At 36.9% G+C, this 25,058-nt stretch overlaps 1 protein-coding gene across 3 annotated transcripts in view; it reads right to left on the bottom strand.

Annotated features, from left to right (window-relative positions):
* DLG5 (discs large MAGUK scaffold protein 5) overlaps positions 1 to 25,058 on the bottom strand; it is a 94,220-nt gene that overhangs the window by 40,841 nt on the left and 28,321 nt on the right. For all 3 annotated transcript variants that reach the window (XM_056494992.1, XM_056494993.1, XM_056494994.1), the window contains exons 2-5: positions 18,839 to 18,907; positions 8,247 to 8,412; positions 3,071 to 3,214; positions 1,288 to 1,471 (exon numbers count right to left, since the gene is read on the bottom strand). In XM_056494992.1, coding sequence (XP_056350967.1) covers positions 1,288 to 1,471; positions 3,071 to 3,214; positions 8,247 to 8,412; positions 18,839 to 18,907 — 563 coding nt within the window. The remainder of the gene's footprint in view (positions 1 to 1,287; positions 1,472 to 3,070; positions 3,215 to 8,246; positions 8,413 to 18,838; positions 18,908 to 25,058) is intronic.

Genomic DNA, 25,058 nt, shown 5'->3' with positions numbered 1-25,058 from the left:
ACACAGCGAACCCAGATATTCTGTTTAACCATTCCACATGTCACTGTAACAATTCTAACTAAATGAACAGACTTATTCTAACTAAATGAACAGTGGACCTGATACAACCAATTGCTCCTTAGTATTACTCTTTTTAAAATTTTCAGAATATGAGAATAACACTGACAAGGAGACAGCCTGTGATCTAAAGTTCTGAAATGTTCAGCTCTTTCAGTCCTAAAAATTTTGTCTCTGATTGTTTCAAGTTCAAAAACATTAATCAACCTTTTGTGATTCTTCCCAAAAAACCAACAAACACAGCGTGCAAGTTTAAAGTAAGCCCTGTCCCATAAAATAGCCTAGGAGAACAGCCATCTTTTTAATCACTTTGCAATTTTAAGGTAGATTTCTGATGCTTTTGCACCCACCTTAAAACAATATCATGCAAATACCATCTTCATGTATGCTTTTTCATCTCTGCATTTAAATACTACCAATTCTTTTTTTCCAACTAGACAAAGAAAATCAATTAGTAATCAAGATGCCATTGTCTTCCCTAATACTGTCCAAGGTAAGGAGGCAGTTTGGGACCCAGCAAGGCACTAAAGGCACAACGCTGGGCACTGAGATTTCTCCACGAAAGGGAGAAGCCTCTACGTGCTCAGCTGTCACTGCCTGAGGGGCCTCCTGAGTCTGAGATCCCCTCAGGAGGACATAAAGGTGGTTTGAAAATCAGGTTTTCCCCGATGGCTGCCAAAGAGACTGGAGGAGACTGTTGTCTGAGGTTTTCAAGGCTGTTTATTGTCCCTTATCTGAGAGAGTCCTTCTCTAGCTGACAGTGGTCTGTCCAGCTTGGAATGCCCTGGCCAGGGCTTATGTTATATACTCTAAATTATATATCTAATATTTACAATTACTTTCCAATACACGACAATTTTATTAAACTGTCCAGTTCTGTCCAAATCCAATCCAAGGATGCCAACTTCACATTCAACATGGAAGAAAGCAAAAAGAAGGAGGAAAAGACATATCATGCCCAAAATCCTCCGTGTTAGTCACAATCTCCCTAATATAAACATTCCTAGAAGATAGAAAAAGTGGATTTCTAACAGTCTAATTTACACTCTGCTTATTTTTGTGGCTTGTATTTCTTCCCACAATGTTGGTAGTTTTTTCCAGGGACTCATGTCCAGTCCCCAGGAGTCCTGGGCACCACGCCAGGGCCTCTGAAAGCCCTGCCAGGGGGGTCTAAAGGCATCCAGGGAAGGCAGAGAACACCCCGGACCCCCACACTCAGGCTGTGCTCACCTGCTGCTGCTGGCTGCGCAGATCTGTTATCTCTTTCTGATCCTCGTCGTGCAGCCTCTTCATCTCCTCGCAGGACTGCTGCAGGTGGTTGTGCTCCCGCACCAGCTGCGTGTTCTTCCTCTTCAGGGTGTCCATGTCCTCCTTCAGCTGGGACTGGTCGCTCAGCAGCCGGCTGTGCAGCGTGCTGTCACGGCACAAAAACACTCTTAGGGGCCAACTGGCAAGGACAAAGTCCTGGAGTCACTCATGTCAAGCATGAGTTTCAAGCAGGTCAAACTAACTCGATTCTGCGTATTTGTGTATTCCAAGCAATGGGAAAAAACAAAACTAGAAACAAATAGGGACAAAAGTATGAAAATACATGGATGTACACAGCAGTCTTAAACCTGATCAGAAGACATGATGGATTTACACCACCTGTCAATGCCATTTCACACCCATTGAAAGCAGGCAGACAAACACAAATAGCATAATATGATGATTCTTGAGATAATAGGAATTATCCCACCAATCACTTCCACTTTCTCTTGAGCTCGTTCCCTAAGCAGCAGCTAAATAAAACACAGATGAAAATGACAAAAATCTCCTTGTGTGCTATTGTTTTAAAAACAAAAATACCCAAACTATCAAAAAAACTCCACAAAAAACAAAAACACACTGTGTATGTCTCAGCTACACTCAAGATAAAAAAATTCCTCCGAAGCTCATTATGACAATATGAACTGACTTACGACCTATGAACTATGCCAATATGAACTATGAATTATGAACTATGCCAATAGGAACTATGAATTATTAAGTTCATATGAAAATGAACTATATAAATTATGCTAATTATTGAAAAAAATACACTGTAACTTAAACAATGGAGAGCCCCTTGAGGAGGTTTTCACTCAGATTAAAATTAAAGACATAAGCCTAAAATTAGATTAAACCAATGCTGAAAAAGAGAAGATAAGTCAACTGAAAGTATTTTACTACTGCAGATCAAAAAAGTAACTCTTGGATACTGACAAGTATTTCTATTGTCAAAACAGGACAATTCTAATTAAACTCTCATACTTGCTGGTATGAGAAAATATTTAAATATGTATTTATATATTAAAAAAATTGAATTCTAAGACAGGTTGTATTTCTTCCTTATGAAGTGAAACACCAACATTTCCTGACCAAAGCATTAAAAAAGTTTCGTTAAAATTTGAGCAACCTGTTAAAAAACCAGCATTTTCAGAAATTATATTCCCACAATTAAACATATGTTATCTTTACATGTAGGTTATTAATCTGTTATCATTCAGATTTCAGTGCAAATGGTAAATTCTTCAGAAGGCAAACTTTTTTTTTTGAAAGGAACACGGGGTTTTAATAACTACTGCAGGAGAATACAACAGTTGAAATAAACCTGGGTTAAAACTTCCACAAACCGTCACAAGAGCTATCACAATCTATTAAAAGAGATTAAGAAATTCCATTTTCTTGTATCATATTCTGCTCTCTAGTCTGACAGTAAAACTGTTAGATTGCAACTTCAAATCAGTAATCAGGCTTTCTTTTTTGATCCCATGAAGCCATTGGGGATTTCTATCTCAAATGCCTAAAACTAAAACAGGCAGTCCTTGATCATTTCAAATGGGCCAGAAATGTTTCATCAGATGCAAGCATCGATCTTGCAAGTGAAATGGAAAAACAGCATTAAAAAATTATTTGATTATCATGTTCTAATACTATTTGATCTAGCACAGACTGGTAAACTCTTACCTTGCACAGCTTTCCTAATACTTACTGATAAAAATCTGCCTCTTTTGCTGCTTCTTCACATCTTTTCAGTGTCTTGGTGTGTTGGTTCTGCAGAGACTGTAGGTCTGACATGGCCTTCATACACTGAATCTTCAGCCTTTCATAATCATGATTTGGTTTTGGACTAGGCCTAGCATGGATAAAAGAGTATGAGATCAAACATCAGGTACTGAAGTGAATGAAAAGCCTAGGAAATTATCCAATAAAAATGCTACCACACAACTGTTGATATTTAAGTTATAATATGCATTAATTTAAATACTGACCAGTTCCTGTTAAGATGCAATCATTAATAAAAAGTCATTGACTCGAACTTATATCAGTTTTATATTGTAATGTAACATCTAATAATGGGATGATTTTGTCTAACTACCACTAGCATGGCCAAAAACAGTACTGAAGCTGCATGTCCCTCTCTTCTGAGCAGCAACACTACCACAGAACAGAAGCTCCACTGATACAAGAAAGAAGAGGCAGCAGCTGGAGGACCTTGTCCACAACTCTTTAGGAAAACAGACAGGCTTAAGAGAAAGACTTCCAATGGGACATCAAACACACATCTGTGCTGGCAGAGTTTGACCTGTTAGACCAAGACATTGTACTGAATTATACACCTGATTGTGTGCTACCATATTCTTTTAAGCTACTATAAATAATGAGAAAACATCACAGAAGCTACCTCATATTTCCATAAGGTAATTATTTGAACAAAATTTGGGTAATTAGAAATCTCCAAAGCAATATAAACTCCAAAAGCATATTGAGAGCATTTTGTTCATAAGCTGAACAAAACAGAAGCAAAAACCAGTCAAAATAGTTTTTTTACTCAAATTTCTTTTGGATGATTGAGAGATACATTTTCTAAAATAATCTACATGGTCAAGCAATTCATCAGTATTATTATCAGATTATGTCTAGAATGTATGGTACTTGTACATGATACCTTTATTTGTAGACTAGAATTAATTAGATTTGTATGTCAGGCTAGAAACTAAATTAGCAGGATTATATCTTCTTGCTTTGTAGCACTAAGCTTCTAAAAGAGATTCTGAATTGAATTGTTCCTCTTCTGTGCAGTCACAGGATTTTTGCACCATTGAATTTTCTAGTTTCAAAATGAAGCTTGTGACATCTGTCCCTGTATCATCTCCTGGGTCTCTTATAACCCCACAGGCAACGAGAAAAAAACCAAGCAAACCACCAAAAGAGAAAACTAATGCCTCCAAAAGAAAACAATTGTTTTCTAATTGAACTCTGCTTGTTCTCATATCAGATTTGCTCCACTGCTGCACAGATGACTCTTCTTCCCTCAAACCTCCAACTCCCCCAAATGGCTTCTCTGTAAGCACAACCTGAAAAAAAAAAAATCAGAATTTTCTTTGCTTCAAAGAAAAAAAACCAGCAACATGGATTCTGGAACTGAAATGCGACTGGAAATTGAATCAAAATGAAAATGGTTTTGCACTATTGCACTGGTAAGAGTTGTTAAAAATAATAATAATAAAAACCCAAAACTTTAAAAAAGAAATGCCAGTCACATCTGGTTCACAGATTTTCAGGGGGTGTGTGTATGATATAAGGTACTTTCTGGCAACTCAGTTGCATCTGGGTTACTGAATAGGGAAGCCTTCAATTGTAATTCCTCCTTTTCTCCTTTCTCTAGAGAAATGCTGCTGGGGAAAAGCAAAACAAAAACCCCTTCCTTGATTAACAAACTTAACCAACAATTAAGTTCCAAAATCATGTAAAGTAACCAAATGTTCAAGTCATGTCTACAGGGGTGTCTTTTATGGTATTTTTAAATTCATTCTTGAGAGGTACCAAACATAGTCATGCAGTATTATGGACTTTACCACAACCAGTGAAGGGTTATTCTTTTAAAATAAAGACATAGTTAGCATAAATTAAACTTCATTCAATATGTTTACACCCTTGACAGAATCACTAAAACCCTAGTTATTGATTTAAATTAGACCTTAGGGTAAAATTATTGAAAGCAGATACCATCTGTCCACCACAGTCTTTAACGGCAGCATTAATTGGAGTACAGTTTAAGTCTCAGCTGTAACATTAAGCTTAGTGAGACCTATTAACAGATGTTCATATTAAACTATTAGACCAGTCTGAAAGCTATGGTGAAACTTGTTCTACAAGTCTAACATCCATCACGTTTCATATACTGCTGAAGTAACACTGACATTATTATAAAAAAAAAAACAAAAAAACAAAAAAAAAAAAACAACAAACAAACAACAAAAACAACAAAAACCCACAACCAAAACCAACCAAGCAATCAAAACCCAAACCAACATTAAAAAACCCAACAAACCACTTATAAACATACGGAGACCATGTAGGCAACTACACAAGTTAGGCAACCTACACACTGAGGAAGGACCAGCAATGTCACCAGTAACATTCTGCATTCCACCTCATCTACATGAAATAAAAACCACATGGATATCCAAGGCCATATGTTCCAGATTGCTGTTCCAAGGCTTTATGTCTCAGCAAGAAAAGCAAGAATAAGATAAGGAATATTGGTCACAAGTCAAAAATCAAAACTGCTGCAAGACAACTGTCCATTCAACTGCATGTTGTGGCTGACTTTTGTTTAAGCAAGACCACCACAGTTTTATGCTAAAATGCCCCAGAAAATGCCAAAAATTATGATTTCAATAAAGTAGAAGTATCAGTTGCTACTTTGGAAGCACTTGTTCAAACATTAACAAAATTTAAAATGCTAGTGTCAAAGGCCCAACTGGTTTTTTGACATTTGTATAAGAACTTCAAAAATCCTTCATGCTATAGTGGAATTACCCTGGCCATAAAATAAGGCCACAGCAAGACTGACATTTACATGTGTCAGATGCTCACATAAAAGCTAATGCCAACCACAGGTCCAATTTTGTGGGTAATCCTATCTAACAGCTTCCAAGGAATTATCATTTGCTATTGTAATTTCTACAACAATTATAGATCACACATAAAATCTCTTATGAAAGACAATTTTCAGGGGGTATATTTGTGTTGTGGTTCTCTTCCACTGTTACTATTATGTGAGTAATAACAGCAGGTTTAAGTCTATAAAGTGCAACTTGAGCATGCTAAATTATATGGTCAAATATTGGCTTCATCTGCAGCACACATGCACACACACAGTCACTGTCAATCCACAGGCACATCATGAGCAATCCTCCTCCTGCCCAGCAGGATGGCACATGCTGATCTGATTGAGCACATCACAACCCACGGCTGTGGCTCCTCTGCCACTGCTCTAGACTTAGTCAACATTTGCTTTGGAAAACAGCTCTCTGTTTTGCAACCTCCTCAGCCAGCACAGCCCAGACTGCAAATGTGCTGTGAGCTGTTGTGAAGCATCCAAGGTAATGTGTCAAGGTCTGCCTCTGCACCACCTGTGTTTGGTACAGCCAGAGTTACAGCAGCACACACAGCCAGGAAAGTAAAGCCAGGGTAGTAAAAGTCACCACCTACATCATCATCTCTCAGCTTTCACACTTCAGTATTAACAGCTCACCATGTCTGGGCTTTGACTTCTGGAAGGATGAAGATGAGTTTTATAAGAGGAAAAAATTCAAGAAGTAAAACAAATACCAGTAAGATTTCAAAAACCATAAATGTGTATGCAGATGGGAGCAGTAGCTGCTTTTACACTGAAGGAAAAGAATGTCAACTAATAATCTTCATTCATTTCCCACTCCGCAGATATTTGATTGTTTGGAAGCCAGCATTTGCCATCTAATATGTACTGTCCAGGGACTGCCCAAATAAAAGGTTTATTTTGATGGGTTGTTCTTGAAGCTGTAAACATTCATATTTTATACAACATACAAATCCTACACTGAAAGTAAAGGATTGATTTGACAAAGAGAAAACTAGGGTAGTCTAGAGGACAGCTCATCAGAACTTTATTAATAGCATCCCGGATTATGCAGAAGATTATTGGGAGCTATAAAATCCTCTATGCCTAAGCTCTAGTAACTCCAAAGAAGAAATCCTTCTATTTAACTAAGTAACTGGAAGCTGTGCAAAAGATGTTGACATTTGACAGTCTTTTCCTTTCACATTCCCACACTGCTTTGAGAACATGATACTCCTAAAGGAGCCCTCAGAAGTCAAGGAGGGAGGAAGGGGGCATTAAGATGAGAAGCTACTGAGTTTATAGAATTTTCAGATTGTCTCAATGCCAGTTCACTGGTTCAAATCTTAATCTTCTCATACAGACAAAAAGTTTAATTAACCACCTGACCACATACAGACACAGCTGATTAAGTAACAAACAACAACAAACCATTACAGTTCAGAAAAGGTACACATGATGGCAACACCTCCCAAAAAAATCTGTTCTTTGCTCTTATTTCAGATTCAGTGACACACAGTTTTTTTTCAAGGTTCTATACATGTACAGGCAAAAAGTGCTCAGTGTACCCAGAAGATCTTTAACCCTTCTAAATAAACTAGTTCTATTGCCAACCCTTACTTACAATTAACTCATACTTGGAGTACTGTCTTCCTCATAACCCATCAGCCCCCAACTTAGAATGGGCTAGACAAGCCTGCTGGCTGTTAAATGACTTTAAAAGCATGTTCAGTGGAAGAGAATTCCTTATTCTCAACATATTTCTGCTACAAGTTCCTCAACATGTGTATACCAGAAAGCTGATCTTCTAAAAAGCACTTACTATGCTCAGCAGAAATCCAAACCTCTCTCTCCTTGTAGAAGCATAGGAATAGCTGAGATTTTTTTCCTCTCCTCATTTCTGTTCTTTAGCCAAGTATTCAGAGCTATTTCTCTTTCTTCTCTCTTGTTTTCAAAACAGCAAACACTTCATCCACTGCCTCCTTTCTCTTGCTACAACAAAGCCCATGGAGCCTAAGCAACTTCTTTGCTTTTTTTTCTCAACACAGAGATGAAACCTTCTCCCCTCAGTCCCACAGAAAAATTGCAGGACAAAGTGGGAATAGGCACTGAACAAGAAGCTCTGAAATGTGGATGTGGCCACTTCACCAGGATGCAAATAGGTTAGAAGCAACACATACACCCTGCAAGCTCCTTAATGCTTTCCAGAAAAGCAGGTGAGAAGACACTTGAAAACACTACTGAAGGCTAAATGGAAAGGGTACATTTCCTTTCTGTTCACCTGCAGTCATCGAAGGTTGAGCCAGGAGATGAAAGCGCGAGTTGCTTGCGCAGCTCATCCCTCTCTCGAGTCACCTGCCGGAGCTGATACAGAATTGTCTCCAGCTTCTCACTCATTTGTCTTGTGTCTATCACAGGTGGTGGAGATGATGCTTTGCCAGTCGTACCTGATGAAGAGACAAACATTTGGCAGTGAGTGAGTGCCTCAAAAGAGCAACAGAACTTCACTAAAGAAGTCAACATTAATTTTAAAAAATCCTGTATTTCCGTCTGCAGAATCCTGTTCAAAAATGAAGCAATTCGTGTAAATTTTCATCAGAGAGTTGAAAGAAGAATATCTCCAGTCAGATCCCATGCTAGCAGAAAGGCCCTGTGCTGCAAGTTCAGTTTGCATGGGTAGTTCCCTCGCTTACTCAGGAACTTACAAGCAGCTTAAAAGGCAAGGCAAATTAGCAGTAACAACTGCAAAGACCTCAGAAACTGACACACTGGCAGAAGTCAGAGGTAAAAAAGTTATTTCAAATACAGAATAATGCCCATGTTTTGAAAAAAACCCAAGAAAAACTAGTAAAATTCACCCACATCAGTAAAAAAACTGATACAGCATAGGGCTCTTTTTCTAGCAGCACAGAAATATCATTCTGCCATGGGCTACAGATAACACTTAATTTTAATGCAATTCTGTGCTTTCACATGTCACAATTTTTCAGTCTAGTATGTGACATATCAACAATCATGAAAACTGGGCTTCATTTTCAACAACATTGGCTAACACAAGCACATTACAATCACTGCAACTGGACTACACATCAAATTTCCTCTAAGGGGCAGTCATACATTAAAGTGTTTTGTGGAACTTTTTAATTCTCAGCTTTCCTAATATCAGAGCTGAACAATGATGGCTACTGTCCTCTCAGACCCCTGTGAGAGCACAGCAATGTCTCCTTCCCAAGAGAAGAGAGTCTGGTGTATCATTTCCTAGCAACTGCTGACAAGTAATTCAACTCTAATTTTAGTTCTACTCATTTGAAATTAAGTTGTAAATGCAGTTTTGCTCATGTGTGTCTCAGACACATGAGAGCAGACTCAAAGGTACAGGTCATAGATGTGAAAGTAAAAGGCTTAAATGTACACAGGTGATTATTTTCTACCCAAATGAGAAATTTTAGAAATAGTTTGCAAAATCACACAACTGAAACAAGTTGCAGACATGTGTACTAACTTGTTAGGATGTACCTTTATTAGGCCTTTTTTTAGTTAATTAAGCAACAAAAGAATAGAAAAACAATGCTCTCCCACTCATTGTCTTTTCAAAGAAAGAAACTTAAAATAATTCCACTGGATTAAATGCTAATGAATTGCAAGGATGGACTTTTTATCCCTAAACCCAGTTCATGAGGGTATTGCAGAATGTAACTTTAACTTTTCAGCAAAACTACCTGTGCTTTGAAGTTCCCACACCAAAATAACTGCAGTGTAAGGGCAATCTTATGTACAGCATCTGCAATAATAGGATCCCTGGTTTTATACCTTCCAGCTGCTACTGTAATGAGAATTTATGAGCACAGACTGCTCTTTTTGATCTAACTATTGCCTAATAATGTATGCAAATGCTCTAATAGCAAACTGAAGAAATAAAAAATAGCAGGAAGAATGGACATTCTGGAAAAAGACACCAACTCACTCTGAAGAATTCTCAATGGAGGCTGCTTTCCCTACTACTTTGTTTCACTCCTGCACCCAGACAAAGCCCCTTTATCCACAAGGACTAAGGATTACACACTTCCAAAATGGCAATATCCTTTCTTTTAGATAAGGAACATTCTACATATTTTTATAGCAAGAAACCAATAATATTACCTGATACAGGGGATATAGAGAATAAATGAAGGAAATTGCTAAATAGATAGAAAAAGTCTGAATATGCATTAATTTGAAAGAGCTTGGAGACATCAGTGAAAAAGGAATTTCATAAACAAACTGAAAGGTAAAAGCAGACAAATCAAATTCAGGTACTGAGAAGCTGTATGGTCTTTGATAAATTCAGTAGCAACCTGCACATCATCTCTCTTGAGCTGACACATCAGAGGATGTGTAACATGGAAAAAATCCCCTTCTCATCCTCACAGAGAGGTTCAAAAGCTTATGTCATCCTGGGGCTGCTTGCAAGCAAAACAGATGAACAGGATGCAAGAGGTCAAGAGGAAGGAGGAAATGAATCAGGAAAGCTGCTGTGCTTTACAGGGAGGAAAGGGATGAACAATGCCCACCACTGCCACCAGTGCTAACCCAGCAGCAGTCCCATGGACAGGGTCTGCTACACAAGACCCAGACAGGCACCCAACAGCTGTCCTGGGGATCTTTAAACACATTAAAAGCAGGCCAGAGATCTACTCCTCTCTCTGCTCCTCAGCCTCCTCTGACAGCTTTAACAGCATCCAAGTGACAATCTTCTTCGGGCAAGAACATTTGTGCACAGTCTCAAAACTGTGCCAAGAAAGAAAAGTCTGCTTTAAATAAAGATGGGCTAATTAGCCTTAGGAAAGAAGCTTTTTCACAATTGTGAAACCATTTGTCTTAGTACCAAAAGGGGTTATTTTTCATTAACTTGTCAATTTTTACAAGTACATCAACAGATACTTTAATCTTTAATGCAATGATATTTTTGACACATAATATCAGTCACAAGATGTACACCTGTTAAGTGCTGTAAAAACACAGATCAATATAACACAGTTCTTCCCACCCCTATCCTTAGAAGAAGATGACTCAAAATTTACCTCTGCTTGATTTCTTAACAGGCTTCCATTTCCAATAGTTGTACAAAAGCTTAAATCAGATTTCTGAATACTTAAAAAATAAGCATACACATTCAGTAAAATCCTTTTCCACCAGAAAAATTCCAGTCTTGGTTTCTTTTAAAGGACCTTTTATAGCTGACTGCTAAAATCCTTTTATTGCATCTGACATCTTGATGCAGCAGAAGGAAAGTGACCTGTGCTTCCAGCTTCATATTCTTTTTCCATCTGACTGCATATTTCACATAAAAGTACTTCCTTTTTGTACTTCAACCAGTCAAACTGATCTTAAAATGCACAAGCCTGAAGGCTAAATCTCCATTATCCAAATTATGCCACCTTTCAGTAACTCACCTTCTTTCTCGGCCAACCCAGATTTCTGAAAAGGCATTTACACCTGGCACGTCCTGCCAAGTGTAACTCATTCACCTGCTTTGATAAGCCTCACAACTCATTTCTGATGTGAACTGCACTTGGATTCTGGGCATGTGACCTCCTGAAAGTCCCTCCCTGGCCAGTGCCCAGGTGCTATTACTGTAGCACATACTGAATATAATTCTTGATGATTATCAACAATGACTGAAGAGATATGTCCACACAGAAACTAATGCTTCAGACGTTAATTTCAAATATGGGGAAGAGGCAGCATATTTTTTGAAGAATAACAGAACATTTAAACAGAAACAGGCCTGGAAAACTTATTAACCTGTCCAAAATGTACCATAATGCCAAATTAATATAATGTTGAGATAAGAAAATGGGCACCAATGCATAAACAGCCAAATTTATGAAATATCATTAACATACCTTGAGTTATAATAAACTCCTTGGTCTTTGAGAAATACAGTTGTATGACAGATTCAAATAATTCAGAAGGCAAACTGACACAAGCTAACAGAATGTCTTAATTTTACAGTGATTTTTCTTAAACTCATAAATTTGTGCTCCTTCCTGCTTGAAAACAAACAGGACACTACTCATTGTACAGTCAAGCCTTTTCCATTGTTTTCTTTCCTAAAAAGAAAATCAGAGATATTCAGGATACTATTTTTTATGACCTTGTAAATCATGACAGAAAACGTTTAAAAGTACTTGCAAGATGTGAAGATGTATTGCAAAGCATGATCAACAGGGTTTCTCCCCAAGCTAGGGAAGGAGTCAAATGTAAAGACTTATGCCTGGTGTAGGAAAATGCATTCTAAAATATTTACTTTCTTTCAATAATTTCTGAGACCTAGAAGAGGGTAACATTCTAAATTACATTTTAGTTATCATTTAGATACATTTCTTCAGATATATCTTTTGAAATGATCAGGAAACAGCAGAGAGCACAAAACAGAATTGCACGCAGGTGAAATAAAACATTAGAAAAAAAAAGCAGCAGTACACTGAGGAGAGAAAAATGAAAAATGAACTGTAGAAACCATTTCATCTGATAAACAGAAAACCTAATAGATTATGGAAGCAGTGACAACCATGCAAGGACAAAAGGATGGGTAGCATTTCAGTATATTGTTTTAATTCAGAATATAAAAACCTAAACAAAGCCAGCAGCACCTAAAATAAACTTTCAACTTCAGTAAGTTTAACATTATAGAAAGAGCTGAACAGTGGTTCTAGAAAGGTCAACATGAAAAAAAAAAATCGACAACCTAAAAAATAGCAGAGGAGATGGGGGGCAGCAGGGGAAAGGCAGACACATCAGTTGAGAAGACCGTGAAGAATGTTACTGAGCTGAAATACAACTGAGAGTGAAATCTGTTACCATGACCAAGGCATGTGCAGCTGAAGCTTCTGGGTTTGAATTTACAGGAGCTCCCTGGCTCAAGCTCTACCTTTGTCAGGCTTAAAACTGTATACTGAAAATATAACCCACATTGAAGTGTCCACACTGAATCCAAAGGGGACAGTGACAATGGCCACCAGCTGCATGCCAGCCAAGGGGATGAAATTCCTCCAGCACTGCATGCTCCACATCTCCTGCAGCAGTTGTGAGCACTGACTCACCACATCAACTTCACAGCTCCAAAAGACAACCACTATCACCAATAGGATTTCCTAAATGCTGATAAAGGGTCTCAAGGAGCAGTGAAAGACACCGTGCTCCAGAGGTGCTGTCTGGAGTGCAGGAGATGGGTATTCACACACACTATTTCTATTCAAATCACTGCAGACCAACCAAATCTTCAGAAGTTCCTACGTGGAGCTGCCAACAGTTTAGATACTGTAACAAGCAAAATACCATGAAGTGGTCAGCTCTTTTATTAGTGGTTCTCTCACCACAACAAGCCCCTGTCTCTTCTCCAAGACTGCATCAGTATAAATGAGCAAAGTTAACTTTTTTATTGTTATGCTGCCTTTTTTTTTTTTTTTTTTTTTTTTTTTTTTTAAACAGGGCATGAAGTTTACTCCCTGGAGTAAACTCAAATTCCTTTGAAGAGAAAAAAGTTGAGGCAACCCTGTGCATGACTAATGTCAAACCATAGCTGCCTGAAAATGGACACCTAAGAAGACAGCAATAACAGCAATCACACACTAAAGCTACTCAGAAAGCTTAATACTTAAGAGATGTTTATTAACAAACACACTGAAAATCACCTAAAGATTAAGGATCAATCCTAGAGACAGTTACATGATTCACAGAATAAAATCAAAGAGCAAAATTTACTTTAAGTGTGTGGAAGAGCATTTATTTCAAAGTTCTATGTCTTGTTTTCAGCAAACCAGATGACTAGTTGACTACATAGGAAAAAATCTACATGAAGAGTTTTAATTCAATCGTTGAGACCAAATTTTACAAGAAAATTGCTTCTGAATAGAAAGAGCGATGGGTGAGGAGGCAGAACATCGAAGGCAATTACTGCCGTACAGAAAGGACTGTGTTGTGGTGTACTGATAGTGTTCCTAGTACCTTTCTTATTTATTCATGGCCCTTCAACAAGTGTAATATTGTCACTTTTTCCATGGTGTTAACTGTTAAGGTGTCTTTAACAAATATAAACTTTGTGTCGGTAAAAAAAAAAAAAAAAGGCAAAAAATACAATGAGAGACTACTATAAACTGTCAGGGAAAATAAATAACTCTTTCAGACAAGGTAGAGTGTTTATTTTTGGCTGAAAGACATCATAAACCACACCTGCAACTGAACAGTTCCTGTGAATAGTGAAAACAATTACTTTGTTACATCCAGCTGTAGAAAGTATGAAGCAATAAACTGAAATCACAACGTGAAAGGACACTTGTGAAAATGGCAAACATGAAAATGAGGAGTAAAAGACTATATTGTTGGGAAGGAATCTGATGGGAGGTTGGAAATGAATGAAAGGCATAAAACTGTAGAGCCTGTGGTGGTGCTCATTACAGATCGCTGTCCATGGCATGGGGCTTCAAACTAGAGGATCTTTAATGTCCCAAACCATTTTATGATTCTATGTAAGCTCCCACAGCAAAATGTAGCACAGTGATATGAACAGAAAAGAGTAAGAAAAACCACTTTTGATGAAAAAGTAATACCATTTGCAAAGAACTGAACAGCTGGAAAAGTAATAGTCTGTTAAAAGAGAAAGGTGCTGATATGCAATGTGGAATGAAGAGGCTACAAGGCTGACAGCTGTAATCAAAACAATGCAAAGAGGTTTGGCTGTAGAAAGAAGAAACTTATACATGTGGAAAGATGGAAGGTCTAATCCATTCCAAAATTCATCTATTTAGGAACTCAGTATACTTTAAAAAAATGGAAGAGTATGCAATGCCTTTCTGTTAAAAACTCATAATAGAAACTATAATGGAGGATCTTCTCAGAGTCACAGCCTGTTGCCTGCATGCAATCTGCTGTGTTTCATTAAAAAACTTTTCCTAAAACCAAACCAGAACAAAACCCAAATATCTGTGCATTGAGGAGGGAAGGAAAAAACATTTTTAAAGCACTAAATAAAAACTCAGAAGCTTCATTATGGTACTAGAATAGGTAGAACATTCTAGATTCTAGAAACTATAATCCTGTCGTGGCATCAAATCTCAAATTATCAAGCGCACTAAACATACAAACTGACACTTTAATTTTTTATTTTTTTTTAAAGGGGTCTTGATTCTGTATTCTATTCCTCTCTGTTATCATGACTGGTCAAGTGGGAGACTTGCCAGGGAGTGTCACATATAGCTGTGTGACTGGTTTCTAGCCAACTCCTAAGTGACACTGTTGTTCCGTGCTTGGCACAACAGGCACTGAATCTCCATAAATAATTGTTCTGATATCAAACACAGGACTGTAGTTCTGTTCAGAGAGTTTGCTGGGCACAGGGAGAGGGTAGATGAAGGATGCTTTTATTTACACACAAAAATCTTTGTCATTGGCCAAGACCAAGGAGAAAGGAAATACAGATAAAGAACCATGACTATTTAATGAGGATTTGTTCCTTTGAGGAGACAAAGATGAGGCTGACAGTGGTGGTATTCCACCATCACAGCTGTTTATATTACACCTCTTTTGGAAATAAATCATGAATACTTGCTCCCCATACCATCAAAACTACCCGTTTTACATACATGACATGAATTTTATTAACACATCTGAAGGAAATGGAGGCAAGCAAAAGATAAAAAAAAATATATTGCCATCAAAATTAATTTTGAGCAATGAGGAAAACACACAAGAAAAACCTGCTGTCACTCTGCATTTTTATTTTTATACAGATACAAATGAATAAAAAGGCAGAGTTTCTCCTCCAAGGCTGCTAACCTGTTGTTACACAGGCGGGGAAACTGGCTTCTACTCAATGCTTTTGCTACCACATGCACATGAGGATGGAAGTTCATTCTTGCCTCCCTCATGCTCTGCAAGCCCCAAAAGGCAGGGAAAGAAAAAAAGCTTGGATGACAACACAGTACTCGGAATAGATTAGCCCTAAGCTTATCTCTGAGTCACATTATGCAAATTGCATCACTCCTTGCTTTGCTCTTATATTGACATTACTGAAAACTGAGAGAAGCCCAGAATATCCATTTGCTCCCCATACAGAAGCTGCTGGATAACTGTTCATTCATCTATGCTGCTGCTTGCCATGCTTGTTGCACTCTTGGCTTTCAATGACAGAATCAGAAGTGCAAATACACCCCAGACTTGGGTAAATCATGGGTTTATATAATGATCAAATGGTGTTGTCTTATATTTCTCTCTTCCTTTCAAAATCCTAGCACTATGCTTTATTTATTGGACTATGACTGAGCCATGTTTTCTCAGAACTATCTTTTAAAAACAATCTTAGTTCTATTTAAGATTAGTTCTTAGATCAGAGTCTTCTTCTGGAGAATAAGCCCATTGTTATATACCTTAGCTTCATCAATTAACTCTAACCCAGGATAACTATAAAATGTATAGCAGCATCTTCATTTCACAACTTCCTGACTTAGTTGGAAGTAGTTCAGAAAAAGATCATTTAATTACAAATGCTGGCAGCAGAAACCATCTCTAACAATAGCTAGGTTAATTAAGACTTGGGAAGAAAAGATGAAGCACATGGACATATGAGTCTCTAGTTACATTTATGAACTGTGGAGTGTAAAGACCACATATGAAAGATGGTATTATCTCTCCTAATTAAACAATCCTAAGCTTAACTATCTGAAGATTTTTCTGGGCGTAATTTTTTAATTTTCTGGGCAATGTGACAATCTACTTCTGAGCTACTCAACAAACAGAATCAAGGTATTAACTGTAAACCAGTGAACACAGCTATAATAAAATAGATCCCTTATCTTTCCTGTGAGGAAGGTCTATGTGAGTGGGGAACTAAAAATACTGCTTTATATACGTGTATGTGCACATATAACTATAATTGTCAAACTGAACATATTCAAAAGCTTGCACTGTCTCCAAACCATGATGTATTCATGCACCTTTCCTCACTGATACATTCATTTCATAGGTTAAATTTACCTTTCCTACAGCCCAGGTTTACCCTTGTGAAAGTTATTTCAGTGAGATGGGACAGAGTGAGGGGAAGATGCATATGAAATTCCTCAGTATTTGTTAGAATTTCATTCAAACAAGTCATTTGAAGCCTTAGGGGAGCTGGCATGCAGGCAGATTTAGTGATGATGGTTTGTCATTCAATAAATCAGTCAGTATTAAAATAATCTTTGAAGTGACTTGCAAAGATGTCTATTAGTATATGTCAGTTATTAAGCAATTTTTCTATTGATATTGGATCACAAAAAATATTGTCTCTTCTAGAACAAGGAGTGAGGGTGAGAAAACAGTTGGAGCAAAAATCAGACTCATTAATAACAAGTCTATAATCACACCATAAAATAAACATGCCAGCTTCAAACAAAGATTTCCCCTGGCTCTTAATCTCTTAAACATTAAATACTAAGCTCACATTAATATTTTGAATAAAACAAAATTACAAAGAATAGTAGATCATAATTCTTGTTTAGTAGCACGGCACTTAATTTTCAGGTCATAAAATAACTTTGATTACTGCAAACTCCAAAGATATAAATCAATTCTGAGAACAGCCTCTTATGTCAAGTGTACAAATTCAGTATGAACTTCAGGAACGTAAAATACAAACAAAACATGGCTTGTGAGAAGGAATGTAAAAAACAATTAAACCAAATTAAGATTTAAGTGTGCTACCCCTTTTTAAAATGAGGAATATGGAACTAGAAAAGACTATCTGCATTTCTCCCATAGCAGCCATTACTTTATCCAATTATCCTACAAACTTACTGGATTTTATTTTAGAATAATTACCTTCTTTAGAAGGTGGCTTTCTGAGTCTGGTTGCCCTAAAAATTTAGGAACTTCTTTCTTTCTATTTCCAGTCCCCAGTTTATTCACAGCAAATTAAATCTATGCTTCCTTCAGGTAGTGGCATACAAGTGTGGTCTTGACTAAAATCAAACTAACATGTCACAGCTTCCAGTAATCTTGTTCCTGCTTGCTGGAGTTAAAAGTTCAAGTCAGTGACTGCAACAGATGTCTACCCCATCCTTAAAAAGACAACTGACTTGCCTGCTGCTGTCAGGGGAGTCTACAGATGCCTGACACAACACTGGAACTTTAAATATGCAAGAGCCTGCGTTCCCTATCCAGGGCAAGTGACTTTTACACGGATTTCACAATAGAAGGTATTTGCAAAAGTAAAGATGAGGAAAACTGACAGCTAATTGAGCTGCTCCAAGACTATCTTATGGATAAAACACCTCTAGTAATGTTTCCTATACCTCAATTTTTTTTTTTCCTGAGTATTTTGCCATTACCAATGATTTTAAAAACAGAGAAAATGAAGCAATTAATTGAACACAGGAAAAAAACACTAAAGCTTGCAGCCACTGTTAAAGGTTTAGAAGGCTATGGCCTTGGCTAACATTATTTATAACTTTTATCATGCTTTTGACTCTGACCACAATTTTCATAGCTACATAAATACATTCATACACATATATACAAGCTTATATATATTTTCATAGGCCCAGACTTGTATAAACACAATGTTGCCATTTTTATATCATTTTACTAAGTAACACAAAGCATAGTTACATCATTTAATATATCCAAATGTAACAGATTTTACATGCAGCAACTGCAGCCAGCCATGGAGAGGCTTAGCTTGCACTGCACAGAAGAACATTTGCTCCTGGTGAAGATGGATGATTACATCTTATAGTTCAACTTCTTTGATTTTACAATCAGGATCCCTCTATCTTTCCCAGAGGCAACCTTAAAAACTTGCTCTCCCAGTTTTCAAAAGACACACTCACCAAGTTCTTACACTAACACTTTACTCACCAATGCTGCTCAGAGAACTGCTGCTTTCAGAGTCAGAAGGCATTATGGACAGCACACTGTATGTAGACCCTAGAATCAGGAAAATAAAAACAGTATTACTTTTTCTCCCCCTTTTCATCTCTCCAAACAAAGCTATGATTAGTTTACTTGATATTGTAGATGCCAAATAAATTTACCAAAATTACTAAAATTTTTCAAATTACAAAATTAGAGAGAATACACATCACTGAAACATAAAAATCTAACAGACAAAGTATAATTTGTAAATGAACACTGCACCATGCACTGGATAGAAAGCCATTCTGGATAACATGGTAAAAATTAATTCAGCAAAATATTAAACACATCAGTTATTTCAGACAGACTGAAAATACAGAGTTTTCTGTCTCTAATAGGAAGATTAGGAGTGATACTTGTGACAATAGTGGCAATCTATTTTGATTTCTCATGTCTTTACATGTACCAGCTCCTAATTCATTGTGTAACTGATTTGTATTCTTATTCTTAAACTTCATTCACACTTAGAAATTTCATTTAATTTGTAAATAAAATCTGCTTATATCCATTTGCAACTTTCAGTATGTGGTCTTAAAAGCAAGGACCCACAAAGCAGCAAATTTTTTCATGTATTAATAAAATCAATAGAGAGTGAAGCCTTTCATTTTAGGCATTTTAGAAGTATGCTAGATTTTATTTACCAGAAGAACTAGAAGGGCAGGTCCTACTTCAAAACATTAACTAAACAGCTCCACCATCCCTCACAGACAGGATAAACACACCATAGTAACGACAGGGAATGATTATGTACAAAAGCCATCAAAAATTCAGTTTATTTTCATCACTCTCCAGGATGCAAAAGCTGTGCTCACAACAGCCAAGGTCTAAGCCAGTTTCAATACTTTCAGGAGCTTGCTTCCCTATAGTCCCTCCTTCTTATATTCCAATATTTCTTTCTTCTAGTTTCTTAAAACTAAGAAATAAAAGCTGAGAAGCAGCAGGAGTAACTGCACAGGATAGACTGAAGGAAGGATAGGCTAGAAAACAAGAAAGAAATTCATTTTTGTCCATCTCTTCTGCTTCTTACTAGAGAAAAGCATGGTATCTGTAACTACTATGGTGTTAGATGAATGAAAGGCAAGATGTGATAAAATACTTATAATAACACAAGTAATAATAGAAAAATGAATGACAAAAAAGAAAAAAATAATTGAAAGCAAGTGAGAAGAACTGCATCTTGAAGTAGACTGTTACATCTGACAAATCTCTATGAAAAATGATTTTAAATATATTGGTTGGAAATAATTCTATTCAATTGTAGAGGATGTAATTTTTTTGCTGTGTTCAAATTTTTAAACAAAACACAATGAATATGTCACTGACTGGCTTCAGAAAAAATTTGCTGCACATCTTTCTCTATTTCAGACATCTTCAAATAAAATTTCAAGCTGTATTTCTATTTCATTAAAGCTTATTAAAAGCAACGTAATTTCCACATTAGTTATATTTAACCTCCTTGCATATTCATATGATTTGCAGTATTTCTCTCAGTCTGGACTAGACTGATTAGAACCACAAGGAAAAAAACAAATCAGTATATTAAACAGAGTAAGACATCTTTACAACAGACAATGTGTACTGAGACTGTATTAAAACCGCCTGGGATTCAGGCACAACAAAATCTTGTGCCAGGAAGGAACACTTAATTGCACTCAGCAATTAAAGGCAAAATCACCTAGGTCCTCTAAAAGATTACACAGGACTTCCACACCTAAAGAAATTTATAGTGATTGAATTCTTCTCTCTGGAATGGACAGAAAGGTTTTGTGCAGCTGACTTCATCAATGGAGAAACATGACTCTCCAAAGCAATGTTCTTAAAACATTAGCTCATATTTGTAGACGCAAGATCCGGTATGCATGGCATGCTATCAAGAAAATCTACAATTGTGGAGAGGGGAGGAATCATCTGACCCATTCATAATTCCTCACTTCCACCAACAACAATCTAGCAATATTGTCTGGTTTTGTTTTGCTTTTAAACTACACAGGGTGCAAGTTCTTATCTGTAACAAGTGCCACCTTTGTCACCAGAAGCAGTACTGGTAAGCATCAGAAACAACAACACAGCTGTCACAAAATTAAAATTCATTTTTAGGTACTGTACTGACACACATCCTTGTATTAAATCCAGGCTAAAGTGGCATCGTGCTTGGCATATTTTGGTTGATCAAACTAGCAATACATCATTGGCACCCACAAATGCTCCAAGAAATATTCCCCCACTCGTTAGGATGCCTCCTCACACAAAAAAGAAGAAAACCTCAAAATCATCCCAACATCAATTCAGGCACGGGAAAAAACAACAACAACAACAACAAAAACCAAACAAACAAACCCCCCAAAACCACAACAAAACAGAACAAAAAAAAAAACCCCAAACAAAAACAACAACCCCCCCCCAAAAAAAAAAAAACAAAAAAACAAACAACAAAAAACCAAACCAAACAAAAAAAAAAAAACAAACCAGAAAAAGCATAGGCCACTTTCTTTCTACAACCAAAGGCACTAGCTAGAACACCCTGTTTATTTGTGAGCTGCTCAACCACGTATTATAATAAAAAGAATTTTTTGCTTTATTTCCTATTCTTAATCTTTTCTGACTCTCCATCTTGTCAAATTGCACAAAAAATAAGATCAGAACACTAAACTCAATACAAAGCCATAAATACTTCCTTAGATAAATGCTAAAAGTGCTTCACACTTAGTTCACATGCCTTTCACCACACTTTTCCAAATAGTTGACTTTAATATTTTTCTGCTAGTATTCACTTTGCATACTGAAATCCCCTGGTGGTAAAACTTGCTACATTTGATTTCAATTCACCAATTTATAACAATTGCTGACATGTTCCTAATGTTCAAAATTATACCTTGAAATGACAGGATTCTGAGAAACACAGTAGAACCTACAGCTACTTAAAAATAAAAATAAGATAAACCCCCAAACCCAACAACTACGTCAACAAAAATCCCAAACCAATCAAACAAGAAAAAAACCAAAAAGCACAAGCAAACCAGAAGCCAAACAGATCTTTTACAGATACACATTCATATGAAGAGGGAAAATACATAACCATCCTGTCTCTACATGGCAGACTTGCTTTCTCTTTCACTCATCCAGACATAAGCTTTGGATCAGTCCCTGGCTGTATTAAACAGCTTTGGCAGAGCACAGGGATTTAGAAACTGCTACAGTATATACTTGAGAACCTTAAGAATCTCATTTCCTTCTATTTTCAAAAACTAGAGCAAGCCAAATTTCTTTAAGTTATTACTGTCTTCATTAATCAGATTATAGGAAGGCCACTTAAGAACTTGCAAATTGAGGAAAGGAACTCGTATAAGTGTGTAAGTGACCTCCAGGAACAACAAAGAACTGTGTTCCAGTTTGCCTTCTTCTTTCACACAACAGCCACACAGAAAGAGTGAAATGTATTTTCCTTGCTAAGAAAGACAATGATGAAGCAAAGATGGAGGAAAAAAAATAACAGAGAAGAGTTATATGTCCGACGACGACAGCAACTAAACCAGCAATACCCCCATCAGTAGTACTCAAATCAAGACTGGTGAAATTCAACAAGTCACACAAAATTAAACCAGAACAGTTCTCTCTTCTGCTTTTCTAACTTCTGAATTGTGAAATACCATGTAACATCGGACATCACCTGCTCTTCAAGGAGAAACTAAAAAAAAAAACAAGCCAGCTAACCTCCAAATAATGTCTCCAAAACAAGCTTGCACTTGGCACCTTCTGTAAGGAAGTAGTACAAAGGATCAAATACTGTATCTTCTGGGATACTATTGAAGGATTTGTGACGAAAAAATACAGTGTTCAGATTAAGAGATACAAGCTGTCAATTGTCAGTACTACATAGAAACTTCTCATCCTCCTCCATACAAATACAAAAATGCAGGCTCTGCTCATAGCTCTAAAGCACAGTGTACCCAAGGGGACTGGAGTGGCAAAAGAAGGGATAGGGATTCATCTTTACAAAATTCATTGCACATATGCTTTCAATCCTCTAATTATTTTTTCTTCCCTCTTGTCTATAACTCAGCTCAAAGAAGGCCATTTCTTCTTCCAAACTTCATTATATGAACTAAATCATGTCTCAGCAGCTCCTCTCTCAGATAAACACCCTCAGCACAGGGCCAAAGAGACAAGTATACCCAACTTGCTTCAGTGTGTGAAGAACAAGGGGTTTATTCAAGGAGCAGGAGGTGTTTTATCCCACAAGATGGGGAGTGCTCAGATCTTGGCTGCACAGCTCTAGGTAGGTCATCCATCTTTAGGGACTGCATTTAGATCTGCAGTATGGCTGACTCCTAAATTAAGCGTGTTTTCTAACTAGGAACACTTAGCTTATTGCAGGACTGAGACTGGAAGGAGCCTTTGCCTGTCCAAATTTCTTCTGCTACTTCTCTGTTTAAGGATGAGGTTAAACAACTCTTCAGCTGTAACCTCAGCTGCAAATTTCCATTGTTAATTAAATTCTGCTCTTCCTCCCACCTCTTTTTGGAGTGCAGTGACCGTCAGCTGATTCAACTTATTGTCAGCAAACGATTTTTCTGATGGAAATCCAATGTACTGGATGAGAGGGCAGCATGACAAACACTGCTTTATCCACATCTCCATGCACCAAACCAAACTGACATTGGCAGGACTCCTACGTGCTGGGGGAGAGGGGGGGAGCAATTGTTTGATTACAACTGGAAACGACCCAGAATTCAATGTTCCCTTTGCCTTTACAACAACAGAACTGCCAAAGGAGCTCAAGACCACATGGATCTGCCATGCTCTGTCTCTGAAGATAGTCTCTCCCTGGCAGCCTGTGCAGCCAGCTTTGTCACAAACCACAAGACATGGTCACTGCTTGCAAGTTGTGTGACATTCAGACACTAAATTCTCATCTCACACAAAACTTTTGATTGCATATTTGCTTCCATCTGTGTCACACTTATTATAGATGTTCCACAGTAGTTTACCTTGAAATATATGAGCAACTCCAAGAACAAAGGTACAAACTTAGCAATAAAGGTCAAATAAAAGTAGATGCCATCTTGCCATAAGTTTGCTATTTCTTCCCCATCTGCTTTTAAACACAGCTTTGTTATTTATTCTGCATATCTATTTTTAGGACACCAGGAAAACTAAATGAACATGAAATGGCTTTTTAAAATAATTAAGCCACTAAAAAAACCACACTTTTTTATTTCCCAGATAGCTCAGTCTATAACAGTTTTACAGAAATGGTGAAGGTCAAAAAGTTTATTTTCCTTTTCAATAGAAAAAAAAATATAACAAGCTACTAATGAAATATTTAGATATTAATATTGAAAGTGCAATTTGGGAAAATATAGATGCTTTATTGTTTAAGTCAATCTTGAATTCTATGTGTTTAAAAATACACTCTTTTTAAGGATAGAAAACTCCACACATGAAAAAGGACTGGGGCACCTTTCTCTGAAACATTTAGTAAAATGAACCAACAATCAGATTTAAGTAATAATTATGATTTAATATGATAATTTATGTTAAGGCCTAGATTTAAAAAATTAAGTAACCTGCCAGAGGCCAGAGACATCAGTAAAGATGTCCTGAATTCAGTTCCTAGTTGTCAGTCAGTACAGCATTGGATCTTCAGCTATTAAAAACAATGCCAGACAAATACCCATAAAATTCCTATTTTCTTAGCAACATCTGAACAAGAGAAATATTTACTTTTATAGGCTCATGTGCAATAGGAAGAGAAAAGAATAACTGATTATGGATTCTTCAACCTCAGTATTTAGTACAGATGGGAAAAATTTGCATTTAAAATAAAATTTTAGAAAAAAATGCAGTGCAAGTAGGTGAAACATTGTTCTGCATATCAGCTCATGTGGATTGCACAGGTTATACAGCTCATTATCAATGCAGCAGTGCTGTCTTCTGTTCTAAAACATGATGTGGCATTACAGCTGACTACTTATCAAGCAACTACAGATATTTTTATGAATTATTTTTAGCACAGATGCTTTAACAATTGCCATTAACGTATTCCGAGGAATCCATTCCACTTCACTGGTAAAAAAGCAAAAGTATCCATTTTTTCTTCCTTCTAGCTATCAGAAACACTTCAGTTGTTGGATTATGTATGATGATCCAAAGAGAAAAAATA

This window comes from Oenanthe melanoleuca, chromosome 6 (assembly GCF_029582105.1).
Source record: "Oenanthe melanoleuca isolate GR-GAL-2019-014 chromosome 6, OMel1.0, whole genome shotgun sequence".
NCBI lineage: Eukaryota > Metazoa > Chordata > Aves > Passeriformes > Muscicapidae > Oenanthe > Oenanthe melanoleuca.
The sequence above is the reverse complement of the archived record's forward strand: the minus strand, read 5'-3'. Positions and strand labels throughout refer to the sequence as shown.